At 47.4% G+C, this 18,519-nt stretch overlaps 1 protein-coding gene across 3 annotated transcripts; it reads right to left on the reverse strand.

Moving 5' to 3' along the window:
- Nucleotides 1–1,279: 1,279 nt before the first annotated feature.
- On the reverse strand, nucleotides 1,280–17,644 carry ccbe1 (collagen and calcium binding EGF domains 1). Of its 3 annotated transcripts, none has more exons than XM_068335313.1 (11): nucleotides 17,230–17,644; nucleotides 17,062–17,142; nucleotides 5,876–5,928; nucleotides 5,220–5,354; nucleotides 4,975–5,112; nucleotides 4,395–4,504; nucleotides 3,862–3,970; nucleotides 3,649–3,788; nucleotides 2,719–2,754; nucleotides 2,178–2,213; nucleotides 1,280–2,063 (listed from the first exon to the last, which is right to left on the reverse strand). In XM_068335313.1, exons 1-11 carry the CDS (start codon nucleotides 17,334–17,336, stop codon nucleotides 1,803–1,805), a joined length of 1,206 nt encoding a protein of 401 aa, XP_068191414.1. In that variant the 5' UTR covers nucleotides 17,337–17,644; the 3' UTR covers nucleotides 1,280–1,802. The 3 variants fall into 3 exon arrangements, with proteins under 3 accessions (XP_068191414.1, XP_068191415.1, XP_068191416.1); XM_068335314.1 differs by having other exon boundaries at nucleotides 4,395–4,501; nucleotides 17,230–17,638; XM_068335315.1 differs by lacking the exons at nucleotides 17,062–17,142; nucleotides 17,230–17,644 and adding an exon at nucleotides 6,195–7,635.
- Nucleotides 17,645–18,519: the final 875 nt, after the last annotated feature.

Here is an 18,519-nt window from a genome sequence, read left to right on the forward strand (position 1 = left end):
TGCGCACAAGTGCTCGATGTTTCAGCAGCCGCTGCCCCCCCCCCTCCACCTCCACCCCCACCCCCCCGCTGCTTTTCAGATACCTGCGCGTCAGTGAAAGATGTGGAGCCCACAAAGGATATTCTCAACTTTCCTTTGCTCCCCCATTCTGCTCCCCGGGCCCGTTTTCAAGCCTTTATTTGTGCGGAGCCTCTCATTAACTCCGCTCCTGCTGCCCCCCCCCCCCTCCAATCCTGGACCGCCACTGTTTAAGTACCGGCTGCCCCCCCATCACACCCCCTCCCGCACCGCTTAAGTGCCGGCTGTTGTCAAAAAAAGCGACCAATTAGTCCCTCATCAGCTCCAATTAGAGCAGACAAAGCCTGAGTAAAGATAACTCCACGGGGGCGCGCCTGCGCGTCCAGGTGTGTGTGTGCGCGCGCATGTGTGTTTGTGTACATGTGAGGCGCGCGACCCGGCCCAACAACGTTTAGAATAATTGGAGAACTTGTGGCCATTCAGACCCCCCCACCACCACCACCACCCCCCTTTAGCGGACTCTTTTTTTTTTTTTCCTCCAGCGCCAAGTGTTGTTGTGCTGGGAAGACGGACCCCCCAGGAGTCCCAGAATGGGGGCCATTCAGGGCCCCTCTACCTGTTTTCAGCACACAAAGCTCTCATCGCTCATTATTGGCCCCTTCACTCTCAATACTTCCTTAAACTTAGGCTCTGACAAGAGAAAGCCCTCCGAATGGGGGGGCGGGCTCATTAGAACTGAATTTGCTCTATCAAGGGGGGCAACATGTCCTCCCCCTCCCCTCCTCGAAGCTGTTGATTGGTCAGTGATTAATCATTAATTACCGATCCGGTTAGAATAATTCTGTCTAATAAAATTACCTCGTTAACGGATGAGAACTCGTTCACTGCGGTGGGGGCCGGGCAGTGTGGAGGGGGGGGGGGGCGTCCCATTCATGTCGCATCTTTCTGAGGGCAGTTCTAAATAATGAGGGGGTATAATTAGGAACAAGGGGCCACTTCAGCAAATATTTGAAATCTTTTAAGGCTGGGGGGCCTTGGATGACGGTGATTAATTACTTCCAGAAAGGATTTGGAGAAATTTATTGCCCCCCTCCCCTTACCCCCCCTATCCACACCCCGTCTGGTCGGGATGACCCCAGTTTGTTAGGAGGATGTGCAGAACCTCCATCCCGGCCCCTCTTTCATCAGATGTGAGTCCTGACCCCTCCCGGTCCGTCAAAGGGCTCATTGTGCCCCCCCGCCCCCCCCAAAAGATGTTCTGTGGTTCCGGAGCCACAAACCCGGGTCCGGACCGGGTGGTTCCGACCGGGATGTAAGAGATAAATGAAGCTGATTGGATCAATATCCAATCAATATCCAAGGCCAAACGGTTATGAAAACCTGATCGGTTTCTCTTTGTCTTAACCGATCAGAATGTAATCAATTGATTAATAAGTGATCGATAAATCCTCCACTTCAACGCTCTGGTCCGACCAGACTCTGCAGTGACGCTTCATGAGCGTTTGGCTCCCCCTAGTGGCTCCAGTCAGCACCTGCAGCTGCTCTGCAGCGGCTGGATGGAGGGCTCCTCCTCCCCCTCCTCCGACATGTGAGGTGGTTGTGATGACGTCATCATTCAGGTGTGAACGAAACGGAACCAGTGAGGTAAAAGCTGCTGGTTTAATTCGACATGCATCCTCAGGTTCCTCCGTTCTGGGATGTGAACCCACGACCTCAAGTCGTACAAAAATAATCTGTTTACACTTAAATAGAATATTTACACCCAGTGTTTGGCCCCGCCCCCTTTAAAACGTCCAGTCTGTTCTGTCCAGTGCCGGCTTCCTCTTCCTGTTTCTCTTAGACCCCCCCACAGTCCGAGGAGGGGGGTCCCTGTAGTCTTCACCTGAACCAGTGTCCTGGTCGTCCCTCCAGCTGTCGGGGGCCGCAGGAAAGTCCTCCCCCAGGGAGAACATGGGCCGGCCAAACACTTTGACCTGCAGGTCGGCGATGTCGTTCCGGATGTCAGCCATCAGCAGGAGCAGGAAGTCGAAGGAGCCTGGAGGACCCTGGAGGAGGAGGAGGAGGAAGAGGAGGAAGAGGCGGCGTCATCTCGAACGTCAGGAATGTATCTTTGTCAGTGTGTGTGTTGGTGTGTGTGTTGGTGTCAGGTCAGGTCTTACTGGAGGTCCAGAGGGTCCAGGAGCTCCTCGATCCCCCTGGAGAAAAAACACACCTTCAGCTTCACAGTGAACACGACGATAACTAGCGTTATGCTAAACTGACCCCGATCCAGCCCCGTGCTGAAGAACCCAGACATGGGCTTACAGTCGCTGCTCAGGGTCAAACCGGGGCTGAGAGTATTTTGGCAGATGGTTTGGATTTGTTACCCCCCCCCCATATACACACACACACATACACACACACAGATAAACACACAAACACTCCAGCTGGACTGATGGACCACCGAGACGCTCTCGACGTCATCGCGCTACGCTAACACCGTTCTGAGACGATAACCCAGACGAAGGGTTCCTTCACTCTGGAGGTCAGGAAGAAGTTTTTTGAGCTGCTGGCATCAGATCTTCTGGAGGTTCTAGAACCGGGACGCTCTGCATGTTCACACCAGATCCAGAACCAGAACCAGAACTGTGAAGCTGGTCCAGCAGATGAAACCCATCCACACACACGTCCACCAGATGAGTAGAAACGACTCTGACTCACCTTCAAGCCGTCTCTTCCTGGTGCCCCTGGTGGTCCCTGTCAAAAACAGTCAGAATCAGAAATCACGTCTCAGAGCGAGGATCGGACCTGACTCTCGGGTCGTCCTCAGATGATGATGATGATGATCATCATCTACAGATGATCTTCATCATCGTCAGACTGTGGAGACATCATTAGGGAGTCAGGAGTCAAAGAGCTTTGTGTTCTGAATCCAATCTGGCTTAAGTGAGTCAGAGCGATCAGACCCATGTGGGCTCAAACCAAATGTATTAGCAGGTCGTTACACACACCCAGATGTAACACACACACACACACAGTCATTCATCTGTTCTCTTGTGACAGCAGCTTCCAGACATCTCGCTTTGGCATCATGCAGATCTGGATGTGACCAAGTGAAGGGGTTAAAGGTGGGATCGATCACTAACAACGCTGCAGAAAAGCCTCGTGCTGAAAAGCAGAACCTCTGCGGCCACATCCTGCACATTCTTGGGTCGGATCCCACGTTTAAACACGGAGGTTGACGTTGAGCCACGGCCGAGCGCCGAGCCAAAGCAAACAGCCGACGCCGTTAATAGGTTCGGTCTCCCGCCGCGGTGACCGCGGGTCGTCGTTCTTCCGCAGCCAAACGTGTGGCTTTCCTGCGCTAGCGTTAGCGTCAGCGCTGAAACGTGTTGGATTGTTCTGCGAGTCAATCAGTTCCAGCTTCTCTGATGCCATGATGTCATCAAGAGAAGTTTGCTGAGCAGAAACTGGGATCACGAACAATCAACAACATGTTCGTCCAGGTTTTACCGCTGACACACTGTTGTGTGTGTGTGTGTGGGGGGGGGGGGGGGGTGAACACAGACCTTCATACTTCCTGGTATGAACGAGCAGCATGAAACGTGTGGTGAATACAATGAAATGAATTAACTGTAAGAGCAGACTGACCACGGGTCCTCGGGGGCCCCTCTTGATGTGGGACACGTCTGGAGTGGGTCCAAGGGGTCCCATCAGACCCCTGGGACCAGGAGGTCCTGGGGGCCCCGTCAGTCCTGTGAGGCCTTGAGGGCCTGCCGGTCCTGGATCTCCTGGAACGACCCAACCTGACGTTAGCGATCGATCTTCAAACGGTCGGTTGTTTCTAAACTTCACATGTTTTACCTGGAGGACCGGGGACACCTGGGGGCCCCGGTAGAAACACGGGTGAGGTCAGGAGCTTCTCGCTGGTCATCTGCTCGGGGACGTCGGCGCTGTTGGACAGCACGGCCATCTAGAAGAAAGACGCAGGAGAAATACGGACAGCGTGACCAGGAAGCCAGGAGTGTGGCCAACGCAAACACGGATCCTCTCACGGGCTGAAGCCTCACTTCCTGTCAGCTGGAGGTCATCCAAACATCTAAACACGGAACATAGAATGTTGTCATTCGCTTGCTATTCCTAAAATGTCTGGACTCACGACAGTCCCGACAGGAGAACTACAGGAACGGCCAACTAGTGAACGAAGTAGGAAATATTCCCGCTGCTAGAGAAGTCTGGAAAGAGTCCGAAAACCAAGCCTGTGTTTGTGAGACGCTGTTGGTGACGGAGGTGAGGCGAGATCTTTACACTCGCTTCAGTTGATACGGTGTTGGACGAGAACCCCCTGATGGGTTGACGGTGTTAGAGACGGATCCGACAGACGTGGGTTTGGTTACCGTCTGTTTGAGCTGCAAGACGGACGTCTTGATCTGCAGGAAGTCGTCGCACGTGGCCGAGCAGCTCCCGGCGTCCATCACGTTGTCCGATTTGTCCGTGAGACGAACTGCTGGAAGAAAACGATTCGGTCGGTTCCACGGGATCTAGAACATCTGCTTCTGATTAAATCGCACAGGTGTGAGGTGTGAGGAATGACTGACCTACAGTGTGATGATTGTGTAACACTGTCTTTTGTGGGACTAGAGTGTCACGGGTCACAGAAAACCTTTGACCTTTGACTTCTGAGACAGGCGGAATCCCACCTTTGTGCTTTTTTTGAGTATTTTGACTCAAAAAACAAGGATTTCAGGATGAAATTAAACCAACTTAAAGCTGTTCCTTCATAAACCAAGATAAAACCCAAAATAAAGTTGTTAATCCTGATCCTCCAAATCTTTGATTGTGTTGATTCTATGATGCTGTTTTCTGTAACCCCATCTGTTTCCTCCACGCTCTGAATAATGAGGTGTGGTTGACCCCTCGCTATCTGACGGGCCCTCGATTAGAGAGAAAACGCCGCAGTGAAAATGCTTTTCTCACCTCGCTCCCCCTTGATGCACGTTTTCCCGTCCTTTTCCAGGTAGTAGCCCCTCTCACACTCACACCTGTAGCTCCCCACGGAGTTCAGGCAGAGCTGCGAGCATCCAGTCGCGTTCCTGTCGGCGCACTCGTCGATGTCTGAGTGTGAAAATCAAAGACGGGCCGAAACGAAAAGGATCAGAAGGCAGAGAATTAAAAGAGACTCGGGTCTGAAGACGGGACCGGATTGACGGGCGTGGTCTCACCCAGACAGTACGGCGTCTCTCGGTTTCGGTGGCGCTCGCGGTCGTAGCGGTAACCGGGGTAACAGGTACAGACAACCCGACCAAAGTGGTCGGTGCACTGCTGTTCACAGGGGGCGCCAGCACACACGTCATAGTCTGCAGGAGGCGAGACAGGAGGCGTCTCATGAGCGGAGAAACACGGGTCACGTGAAACCTACAGGAGAACCTCGAGATACAAGAAGCTTGAGATACAAGTTGTGATTCAGGACACCACCGCTGGTTGGCGGATGGATACGACATCAGTGAGACCGGATCTCGTTCTCGTTGGTGGAGTAAAGACATAGCTCGTGTGTTCTCGTGACTTTTGTGTTTCTTTTCATTCTTTCTCGTTGTTTACATAACTTATATATAATTAATTATACTCAGGTAAAGTCTGCGTGTCTATTGGTTGATAAAATATGTTTTATCAACCAATAGGCTTTAATGGATTAAAATGATTTTAGTTATTTTAAATGATTAAATGTTTGACTTTTGAGTTCAGTTACATATTGGACTCGTATCTCGGGTTCTCCTGTGGATTCTATTGTACGGTAACTTTTAGTCCAGGGTTAGATATCGACATAGACTGACATCACAGGACAAGAGAGGAATCCAACCAATCCCAAACGTCTTCCTACCTTCAGAAATACACTGACCCAGAACAAACTTGAAGCCGTTGCAACACTTCTTCCTGTAAAACATCAGGACATGAAGGCGAAACAACATCACGTCATCGATCAGAGATTTACAGGAAACACACAAAACATCTGACGCTTCCAGAGAATCAATCCGTTTTCACAATCGTGTTTGTTAATGTGGGAAACATCTTTATAAGGTTTAATGTGGCCAGACTGCACACACACACACGCACACACACACACACACACACACACACACACACACACACAGCCTGCTGCCTTGTATACGTCATCATGTCTGAAGACTCGTCTGACTTACACCCGTTCCCTCCGTGTTCTGTCACATACAGTATGTGTCCTTCCCTGCGTACTCACACGCTTCTTCCGTGTTCTTACATTCAAACACATACATGTGCAGATTTTACACGCGTCTTCAGAGGTCAGGAGTAACAGAACCCAAACATCCAAATCGTTTCCATCTGTGTTTGTAGTTGAGGGACCGTCTGAACCGACGTGAAGCAACAACCAACTTTTCTCCGTTGCGTCACGTCTTTCTTCATCCGCACGTCTTTCTCTCCAATGGCAGACGGTGGTGATGTTTCATCAGCGCCGCTCACGCCATCATGAGGTCGAATCCCTCACCTTCACTATGAGGAAATCTCTCAGGGAAAGTGGTACCAGGTGCCACTTTCACTTTCAGGAAGGGGGGGTGGGTGATTAAGAAAGATCCAGTAACAGCATGAAGTCACGGCAACGCAGTTCAGCAACACTCCACTCTGTCAGCCTGTATGCTGATGACATAATGCTAGCAGGCTAATTCGTACGCTGATGTTTTCACAGCCATGTCGTTAAATCCCTCCACCTCAGGAAAAAAACCAGACGGATGCGGGGTTTCTAGGGAAACGATGGTGTTGACGCTTCAACGGACATGTTTCACCAAAATTTCCGAGGCCTCTAGTGGAACAGCCAATCACAGAACTCCATCTCATCGCTCACACACCAGTGAGCATCCAGTCACTAGATGTGATCCGATCATTACCCTGCACCAACAGCTGCAGTTCCTGGAGGCGTGGTCGATGCAGATGAGGACCAATGACCGGCACAGTTTGGACTGCGTGCCAAGCAGCTAATTTTAGCGCGATAATACAAAGAATTTTCATTCCGGGAATATCTGAGTGAGTCTTTTCAGCGTCTGGTCATTACGTCTCAGCAGACGACCTGGAGACGCGTTTGCGTCCCACGAGAACCGACGGCATCAAAATAACCAGTCAGCTCACGATCATGAGAAACAAACATCCATTTCCGTCTCAGGAGATTACAGAGGGGCAACAACATCCCGTGGAAACTGGATCCACATGTATTCCTATTTCTAATCACCCACATAATCTTTTTTTAACCCTTTAATGTGCTGCCTTCTGTCCTTTACCTCATTCTGTCGTTAAATAAATCTTCTCGTGACCTGATGCTACCTGACAGATGTCTCGCGTTGACCCTCTGTTGACCCGGCCGTGTTTGACGTGTGTCAGGAGGAAGAGGAAGACACTCTACACCCAGATGGTAATGATAAGTCCTGTCTACAAGTTGGAACAACACGCCTGCTGAACAGACACAACTGATGGGGGAAGCTCTGTGATTGGAGAATGTGTCCTGTCTTGTTTGTGCGTCTGAGGAGATAAATTCATCCGATAGAGATGTGAACACAGATGTGTTTCAGAGCCTGCTTTAAATCTACCGTTTGCTCAGTGAGTCTCTGCAGGAGAGAGGTTTTTCTTTTTTTAAATTGCATGTTGTGGCAAACGTTAAAAGCTACAATTAATGCTTCCAGTCAAAACACACTTTTCCAGAATATTAAATGCTCGCTAGAGGTGAAACGTTAATGTGTTCCCACAGCGGGGGCCGAGTTACCTCTTTAAGAAGTCACGTTTTCTACCGATGCAGCGTTAACGCCCCGCAACGTTAACCAACGCACGTCTTCATGTCAAACGTCCTCCGAACGGCAGAAACGGCCAAGATGGAAATCAGTCTCCACGGCGACAGGCTCAGGGATGCTTTAAAATAACCGTTGCCCAAAACTTGATTAATGTTTAAGCTCCATATCAAAAACCCATGGCCAACAGCGCCTTTCACAACCCAAACTAAAAATACTACCCAGTCACTGATGCAGATCTGCAAACAAACTCAAAACACATGTGGATTCCATTCATAGTCATGGAGGGGAAGAATATAATAAATGCATTTGTTACACACACACACACACACACACACACACACACACACACACACACACACACACACACACACACACACACACACACACACACACACACACACATACACGCAGACGCTCACACACACACCTGTGCCCGTTTTCACCTAAAGGTCATTTGATTTCACCGGAGGTCCAGATCATTTTACCCCCAGACATAGATTAGTCTGACCTCAGTTACCCCCGGGGGGACCAAAACCACTCTAATTACCCTCTAAGCTGTGGACCCCCCCCTGCATCAACATGGAGGACAGCCGTGGGTAAAGAAACAGACCGATTCCCACCGATTCATCTTCACCTTCTCATCGTGTGTGTTCAGTTATTAATAGAAAACCAAGGCAGCAACACGACCGTCGGTCAGGAAGAACTGTTGGTCACCTTTTTGCGATCGCTCTGAACTATCCCTGTTATGGACATCCGTATTAAATCACACACAAATAAAAAGAAGAGAAAGTCACAACAGGCCCTCGCCTGCGAGCTCTCGCTGGTTGTCATGACAAACAAAAGACGAGTGGAGTAATTCCACAGCTCGACGATGTGCAGTTTATCAAACATGACTTCTGCTGGACACGTCATCAAGGAATAAAAAATCGACCCCCCCTGAGGGCAGCAGGAACGCTTGGATACCTTTGTGTTTTCCAAAGCTGCAGATCGACGAATCAAACGCTCCTGGAAAGGTTATAGTTTCACTATAAATAGCACCAAAAGGAAGAGATCGCACACCAGACCATCGTTTTGAGTCGTAACATTTCTCTGCTAGAAGAAAAGGTGTTTTCAGGTGAGGTTTGGCGATGCCATAAAAAGTGTAATGATGCTGGAGAGTTCTGAGCTCCACAAGTTGGTATCTGTTTGTTGGAGGGCGGCCATGAAACACAAACACTGTGGCTTCACCACGTTAAGTACTTTACAGCAGAACCCAGCGTGAAGACTGAAGACAGTCCAACAACAACGAGCTCCTCCAAGGCTTCTGGAAATATGGAGACAGGGGTCAAACGGGCATTTGCCCCTTTTAATATCCAACCACTCCTGGTGTCCTACACAGTGACACCAGTGAGGGAGCTGGAACTACAATCTAGATCTCGTGCAGCTTCCGCAGCAACGTACGCTTCCAGGATTCACTTGGAAAAGATAATGAAAGCCACAAAGAGAGCAACCGGAGTGGAAAATCCCATTCCAGTAGGATAGTATGAGTAAGAGAACAGCAAGTCTTCTCCTGTCATCTGTTTGGGAGCTAAAGGTCTGTTAGAACCAAGTCCCCTGTGGGTGTCTTCAGAGAAGGACTTGAGGCTGAAGCACAGAAGACAAGTGAAGACAAAAGGAGACACAAGGAGAAGTCAAACCGGATGATGTCATCCGTCTCCGATTTTACTTGAACTAAAACAAGATCCTGATTTGATTCCATCTGATTATCGACATAAAGAATCAAAAGAGCCTAATAACCAAACTAAATGAGAACCAAACTCCTTCTGCTTTTGTATTTTTCGGCCTCTAAATGGAGCCAGACCAGCATTTGATTCTGCTTCCAGGTTTTAAACCAAGCCTCCTCACATGAGACAAAAGTTTGGCAAAGACCGGCACCATCGAGGTGTAGCTTCTGCGTCCGTGTGGCGATAACACATCGGTTGGACCAAACCGCGGTACCACTCATGTAAATCCATCCACCACCAGGGCCGTCGGCCGGGGAGGAAGACGCCAAAGCAAATCAAAGTGAAGTGCTCCACGATGAAGGTGTCTACTTTTATTCCCATTAGCATAAAGTTCGGCTTTAAAGCTCAGGACGGGTCAGAGGTGCGTCTGATGTCCCTGATATGACACTTGAGGAAGTCCAGAGCCGGTCCGTCTGTGTTCTGCAGCGGTAAACTGCCGTCAGGCCTTCATGTGTTTTTAACTGGAACCATCCTGCTGGAGGTTCTCCAGACACGCAGCGGGGTCGTCCCAAAAGCAGGCAGCCTCCATTTCAGGGAAATGTTAGGAACTTAACTCGTCTGTTATCGCTTGGATTACCAGCTCATTCATCCTAAAACTTGCTTCAAAACAAACACTGCACCAATCAGGACCAGATCTGATGAAATATGATGAAAAATGGATTTTGAGATGTCTGCTTCTGACAAAGATGGACTGAAACCAAAAGATTTACGACTTAATTTGCTTTAAATAGGAGTTTCTTTCACCCTTGTGGAGAAACTGAACTGATTCCAATGTTCACCCAGATTAGGAATAAAGTTCTGTCAGTATCTGAATTATAATAATAATATTAATGACCACCTGGGAGCACCTGTACTCTGTCATGACAATCACAAAACGTAATCATCTACATACAAGTACAGTCGTACGTCGAGATACGAGTTAAATCTGAGCGACTGAACTCGTAAGTCAAACAATATTTAACCACTTAAAATAACTGGAATCCTTTTAATCCATTCCAGTCTTGTAAAAAACATCCCCTAATTATAAAAAAAACAAAACATTTTTATCAACCAATAGACACGCAGACTTTACCTGTGTATTATTACTTATATATAAGTTACGTAAATAATGATGAAGAATGAAAAGAAATGCGTAAGTCACGAGAACACACTAGTTACGTCTTTACTCCACCAATAAGAACGAGATCCGGTCTCACTGATGTCGTATCCATCCACCAACTAGCGGTGGTGTCCTGAAGCACCACTCGTATCTCAAATAACTCGTATGTCTACTTTAGAGCCACCCTTCAGACGTATGGAGGCAGAGCGGCGGCCGGTGGTCCACACATCACCATCTCAACCATCACACCCCCACAGAGCCACCACAGTGGGACCACACAGCAGCCCTCCGTGGAAACAAACACCAGCCAACGAGCGTCAGCCAAAAGCAACACCAGAGGGATTTTTAGTAACTGCTAAATACTTTCTAAAACCTGACACACATTTCCGACGAGGAAAACGTCGTGTGGACGCAGAGTAGAGGCGGAGCTCCACATCCTGTGTAGGGAGAACATCCATCTCTGCTCCAGCCTGACCTCACGCCATCATGATGAAGTACGTGAGCTCTGAGAGCTGACGAGTCAGCAAACTATTCAGCCTCATGAAGCAAGAATTCTCAGTCACGTTCGTCTGGTGAAGTTTTCTTCTAAATGAAAACAAATGGCAACAATCAGAGATGTGATCCAGAAATGATGGAAACATTTCAAGAAGTGTGATGGAACCCCAAAGAAAACGCTTTTCTAAATATTTAAACTAATATTTGTTGCTTCGTCGCCCCGGTGACTGAATTTTTTAAATGAAAAATAGACTTGAGGAAGGAGACGAGGGGGAACGTTTGCTGCCCCTCTGGTCTTCATCCGGGGGTCAGGAATGCTCCTGAACACTAACATGTCCCCCCCACCACCACTACGATAAGTTAACTCTGCTGAGTCTTCCTCACAAAGCCGAATGGAACCCATCCTTCACCGAGCAGGATATTCTGCAGCTCCGTCAACAACGTGCTGGAAAGACTGGCGCCGCAGACCAGAACGGTCATTTAGAATCCAAACTGAACCAGCTTTTCTCTGTGGGGGGTGGGAGATGGGGGGTGGTGGGGCATCATCCACAAGTTGTGGCGTTGCTGATATTTAATTATGACTCAGAATCAGAATCAAGGCCTTCATCAGGAGCTGGCATCCACCTCTCATCCATCCCCACCAAACTTGGGGGAGGGGGTGGGGGTTGTTGTGGTGGTTGTATGGTCTTGTAGCCCCCCCAGAGGGGCACGTTTGTGTCGGGGCCACAAGTCGTTGAAAGAATAATAATTATTCTGGTTTGAACAGGTCACAAAAACACGGGTCTGCCGCAGGAGAGTGCTGCTTCCTGTTTCCAACTGCTGGTCAGTGGTGGGTTCTTCTCACCATAAAACTGTTCCTTAACTTTGAGGGAGGGGTTATGAACCCCCCCCCCCCGCCTGCATGAAGGAGTCATTTCGACCTAGCTCTACCCATCACATCATCATCAGTTGTTTCGCCAGCTTTGAGCCCTTTAAGCTCTTTTAAGATCATCCTCTCAACCTGACAGCTGACCTTCTCCTGTGAGGGAGGTGTCGTTATTATTAAATGCCCCGCCCCCCCGTCATCCAGCCGTCTGATCCAGTTAGCGGCATTTAAATCCACTTCACGAGCGCTGATGGGAAACAGATGCTGATGTTGGTTCTCTGACGTTTCAGGGATTTGGTTTCGCTTCGTCTGATGAAAACGACGGGATAACAAACTGCTGAGTCGTGAGTTTCTAGTTATTTAGCATTCATTAGCTTGTAAATCTTTTTTTTTTTAACGATCAGAATTCCGACGCTTTTGATTGACGTGATTTCCAGCGGCGCTATCTGGGTCGGAATCGGACGAGGACCGTTCTGATGAGGCGATACTCGGGAGGATGTTGGGAAACAGCTTGGACTCCTTCCATCCTCCTTCAGTCGGCTTTCTTACTTTATCTTTGCACATTTTTTTGCTTTTCAATTGCTGAGCGGCATTATCGCACAGCGCCGCGGTGCCAAAGCAAACGATGTGAGTTTCGGTTCTCCAGTGTTTCCTTCAGTCAATCCAGGTGTTCCTGCCTTTGACTCTTCCAGGTGGAACTCTGTTCACAGCCCAGAAACAACTGTTTGATCGGTTCTGTTTCCGTCAGGGCTTGGTTTTATTTGCCGTAGAAATAAAAAGGCAAGACATAACAAGTTATAAAAGCTAATAACTGCTCCTCTGGTAACAAACACAAGGATATGAGAATCATTTTGTTGTTACATCTAACTCAGTTCACATGCTTTCGTCCAGTCATCACTTGTTTAGAAAGCGTAAGGATTAAATTGTGAACATATGCCTGTGTTTTTATATATATAACAGAAATGAAAAGGCCTGAAAGACTGAACTCTAATGTTGCCCTGCTGAACTCCTCAAGCAGTGTTTCTAAATTTATCTGCTCGATCGCTGGACGATCGACAATCTGGCAACAACCCTCAAGTGTCCATCTGGAGTTGACAGCTGTTTGCGTCTGTTGAGGAAATAAAACGTATTATATTCATTCATTATGTAAGTTACAGAATGAATTTTGACTTTAATGTGGAAAACAGATCAGACAACCGAAGAGACAAGAGTGACTTCAAACCCTGCAGACAGATTGAATAATCAGACCGAAGCCATCGCTTCTGTGAATCGGAGCAGTTTCCTCTCAGATAGAATCTAAATCGCTCATTTAGCCGTCGATGGAAAATCTCTCTGGTTCTTGTGATGATTTCTGGGCCTTTGACGTCTGAAAAGAGCAAATGGAAACGAGAGCGGAGCTGAAAGCCTGATGTCCTTCGAGGAGAACGAATCGACGCTGACGTCTCCAGCGGGGTTCTTCACTTCGTAACTGAGGGCGCGCTGCTTGTCAAAAACATTCCCAGGATCACCTTCCAGATAAATGGGAAAACTGGAGGAATGTGCGGAGCTGCCTTCCTGCCCGACGCGTTCGGGGGGCATGAGTCTCATCCTGGTGTGCAAGTCTGAACGGAATCGGTCCAAAAGCAACAATGACAAACATCGATATCAAAGACGAATCCGCCAACGCCACGGTGACGCCGTGGAGGTAAAACCCTTTTGTATTAAAGAAAAGTCGCAGGAGGAACCGTGAGTCTTGGAACGCAGCGCACACATGGATGTCGTCAGCCAATAGCATGCGCGTACGGTATCATGTGACTACTTACTAAAAAAATCCGCGATATAGTGAAGCCGTGCATCTTGAAGCGCGGGTGAAGGATTACTATATAAACCGAAAATATTACAAACAGAGGTGCAGGTGGACAATTAACAACCGATCTATGAGATCCCGCTGTATGGATCAGCTGGATACTGATCAATAATACTATCAATATCATATCATCTCAGACACACACACACACACACACACACACCGACTCAGTGCTGCCGTCTGCCATCATGACCTCCATCAGGGGGGAACGAGTTCCTCACCGCTCCAGCTCCCCTTCAATCACAGGGCAGAATGGGGGGTAACAGGGGGGTCACAACAAAACGCTCTGTACCACCAGAATTATTTTGAAACATAACAAAGCAACTATTACACACACCGCACATCAATTATGTGTAACTGTTGCAGCTGCAGAGGGGAGCGACTCGGCCCGCCGGGTTCTGAGAGGCATTTCCTTTAAAGAGTCATTGTGGTCGTCATCAGACGCACGATAAATCAGACCAACGTAATCACGGCTTCATGACCCCCCCACCCCCTGTAAACACAGATTATTAATGTGTCTCCATCCCATTACTGTGAGCAGATTGGATCAGGAACGTTCTCAATAGGTGAGAAGATCTTTAGACAATAAAGTAGAAACTAGAAACTCATTATTTATTCACACGGTTCGCTGAATCACAAGGAGGGTTTTGTGGAAAGTTTGTTCTTTGTTTCCAGCAGCACAAATGTGGTTCAGAAACCAGAGGATTGAGGATTCTTATCAGAACCAGAAACGCCAAACCAACAGGAAACCATCAGCAGCAGAAACAAACAAAATAACCAAGCAACAAAACAAAATCTGGTTACTGTAGTCCCTAAAATACCTGCATCTTCACTCACACACACACACACACACACACACACACACACACACACACACACACACACACACACACAGAGCGTACATAAAACTTCCATCTCTCCAAAAAAACTAGAAGGAGCTGACGGCGGGCCAAAACACACTGAAAACACACTGGAGAGAAAACGCTGCTTGGTTTTTCAGGAAGACGTTTATCACAGGAATAAATTCTGCAGCCATGAAACACTTCCTGTCTGATGATGAGCTCTATGTTCCAAAATAAAAGCCCGTTGCAGACGTCAGGCCACTCTTCACAGGAACGACCCACAGCGATGAATGGAGGTTCGGTCAGAGTCCACTCAGGACCGGTCCATTTCCTGTACGTGACATGTGCTCCGGGTCTTTGGTGTCTCCCCTGGTTCAGTTTCACAACATGACAAATGATCCAAGGATGAGCGCTAAAGGGAACACACTAGAACGCCACGGCAACGGGGCAACGGAGGGGAAGGGGGGTGGGCTTCAGGATTCCTTCATGTGGCCCCAATCCTAAAGAGAACTGAACCAACTTTATTAAGGATCCGACTGTTTGAGACTCAACCCGACAAAATGTTATCCTCCCTTCTCCTGTTAACATCTGTCAACATTTACACAAACCAGTGCCCTGACATACGAGTCGTTTGAGATACGAGTCGTTGCTTTCTCCATATTTATGTTCTACATACGAGCAAAATCCCAGATAAAAAGCCATGTTTCAAGACACCAGCGTTGGTTGGTGGATGGATACAACATCAGTGAGACCGGATCTCGTTCTTTACCACGTGTTGGCGGATGGATACGACATCAGTGAGACCAGATCTTGTTCTTTACCACGCGTTGGCGGATGGATACAACATCAGTGAGACCAGATCTTGTTCTCGTTGGTGGAGTAAGGTTGGTCGTGTGTTCTCGTGTCTTTTACGTTTCTTATCATTCTTTATCATTGTTTACGTAACTTATATATAATTAATTATACACAGGTAAATTCTGCATGTCTATTGGTTGATAAAAATGTTTTTTTTCATAAATTAGGAATAGATTAAAAATGATTTTAGTTATTTAAATGGTTAAATGTTGGACTTGCAGTCACAGAATGGATTCAACTTGTTCCTCCAGGTTCTGCTTGTGTTTTTATTTTCTCTGTGTTTGATAAACAAATCCATCGATTAAAATCAGAACACGGTGACGGTCGCATTCAGCCGCCTTTCAGAACCCTGTTTCAGATTCACTGGCTGAATATCTGGCCCCACCCTGACACCTCCCCTCATGACCGATCCTGTCAGGCCGAGGGTGGGTAGGGGGTGTCAGCTCTCACTTGCAGGTGAACTGAGAACACCCAGCTCCTCACATGAACGCTGTGGGAAAGGGCCGGAACAGCTACAGACGTACATGAAGAATGTGTTTGAAACAGGATGTCACTGCGATCTGGAAGCGGTTGGCGCTGACCCGAAACATTTACGGGTCTGCATTTGGAAGAACAGACAACAATCCCAGAAAACGACAAGCTATGACCCGAAATAAAAGTCAAAACCAAATCAATTGCATGATTTAGATAAATGCAGTTGAGCCAGATCACGGATGTGCGTTATAACACGCTTGTCAGCGATCTGATTCCTGTGTCGAGGCTCAACAATAATTCACTTTTTAATAAACCCATAAACGCTGATTTGGCTCCTAAACCCGAACCCACTGAGCGGATGTTGGACTAAACGCCTCTTTACCCCTGCAGATCAGTTTTTCATCGGGCGGCGAGGCGGCCCCTCTGCATGAAGACGGATTAGGTTCTAATAACATAATCTGTGGCCTCTGACAGGACCCACTGTGTCTGTGGAACGTCAAATTAAAGCCAGTGTCAGGGCCCGACGGGCCAATACGGAGACTCATGGACATCCAGAGGGTGATGATCCCTTCATGCTCAGACAGCAGGACCGGGACTGAAACCCAAATTGGCCCATCTGTCAGAGGAAGCCCCTTCATTCCTTCACATTTGATGTGTTTCATGATGCTTTGAGTTAAAAAGCTTGTGTGTGTGTGTGTATATACAGTACACACACACACACACACACACACACACACACACACACACACACACACACACACACACACACACACACACACACACACACACACACACACACACACATCTTAAGGGGTAATTTAATTAAATTTACTTCAAAAAACTTAATTTGTCCCTAAGGGTCAACTGAGGGGTAATATGTAAAACAGATTTTTTTTTGTTCATTGAACCACTGATTTATCGGGTTCTAACATCTTGTTCTGAAGCATATCTGTACCAGATTTTAACCTAATCTGCCAAACTGCATTTTAAACTTGATGACATGACGTCATAATGTACCTGTAACACGTCGTCACCTCTCCCGTGGACTTCACGCAGGGGTACTTGCTGGTGGAGACGTTATTTTCCGAGCACTCCCCGCTGGAAAACAACAAACACTTCCAGGTGAGTCACGTTTCGGTCACGTCACGGGCTCAGTGCCGTCAACCGGGCGTCACCTCTCCTCACCCGGCTCGGGCGTCCTCCTCCTCCGGGTAGGACCACAGCGAACCCCCAGGGATGAGCGTGCAGGTGACGGCGAGCAGGAGACGAACGCTGCCGTGTTTGGGGATCATCTCATCGGTGCGGGCTGCCGGGAGCTGTCGGTAATCCCACACTTGTTACCTCCGGACTGCTCCGAGTTGGGAGCGCACGGCGGGGTCGCCTCACGTCGGACCCTCCCACTGGCTCCGTCCGCCCGGGAGGCGAGGGTGTCTGAACTGATGTCACCGCTAGCTAGTGATGTCACTGCTAGCTTAAACCGTAACTGTCCCTCCTCCGAACTTTGGAGTTTACGAAAAAAAAACAACAACAACAAAAAAAACAACAATAACAACAATGGATTTTTTTTCCCCCTTTACGTAAAGTTTCCCTGAAGTTAAACAGAATTTTATTCGAACGGATTTTCTGCGATAAAACCGATTAAAACTGAGCGATAAGGTTCGACCCATCCTTCACCTACACGAGCGCGCGCGCAAAAGCACGCGCGCACGGATACGTGCTACTGTAATGCGTTATGTGCGTCATGACGTAAGCAGGGGGGGAAATAACGGAAACAACCATTATTTTATTTTTTTATATTTTTTATATTATCGATATTATTAATATATTTTTATATTTATTAATTTTTTAACATATTTTTAAAAATTTATTTACACACACACACACACACACACACACACACACACACACACACACACACACACACACACACATCTTAGGGGGTAATTCAATTAAATTCACTTCAAAAAACTTTATTTGTCCCAGGGGGTAATTGAAGGGTAATATGCAAAAACTCAGATATTTAAAGGTTTTTTTTAAGCCTTTTTGTTCATTGAACGACTGATTTATTTTGTATTTGCGAAAGCATCATAATAAAAATGTTTGAATGCAGGTCTTTGCTTATTATATTTACATTTCTTAGATATAGAGCTCTGCCAAAACAATTAAGAGGTTTATACTAAAATATATTTCGTTCCCTTTAAAAAAGCAAAATAGAACATTTTCCCATTTTAGTTCAGAACAATGAAGCTGCTGAAGTCAAAATGAAAACCACTATTTAATAATGAATGCTAATACTTAAACTATGAAGTAAATGAGTGGATTAAAATGTTTAAATCTGTTTAAGTGTCGGCTCATTTAACAAACAGGAGCATGAGAAATACATCTCATCTCGACTGTAAATTAAAATAGATGATAAAAATTAATCTAAGAGTTCCAGAAATACTTGAAGGCACTTAAACTCTAAGCTGCAGGGAA

Source organism: Antennarius striatus, chromosome 15 (assembly GCF_040054535.1).
Source record: "Antennarius striatus isolate MH-2024 chromosome 15, ASM4005453v1, whole genome shotgun sequence".
NCBI classification, from domain to species: domain Eukaryota; kingdom Metazoa; phylum Chordata; class Actinopteri; order Lophiiformes; family Antennariidae; genus Antennarius; species Antennarius striatus.

What these genes read in the sequence shown, in the direction of transcription:
- ccbe1 (XM_068335313.1), bottom strand. Translation starts at nt 17,336, where the DNA reads ATGATCCCCAAACACGGCAGCGTTCGTCTCCTGCTCGCCGTCACCTGC. An exon ending in GAGGTGACGACGTGTTACAG is followed by an intron (nt 5,929 to 17,061) that starts GTACATTATGAC and finishes GATGTTTTACAG; the next exon opens with GAAGAAGTGTTGCAACGGCT. An exon ending in CTGGACCCTCTGGACCTCCA is followed by an intron (nt 2,064 to 2,177) that starts GTAAGACCTGAC and finishes CTCCTCCTCCAG; the next exon opens with GGTCCTCCAGGCTCCTTCGA.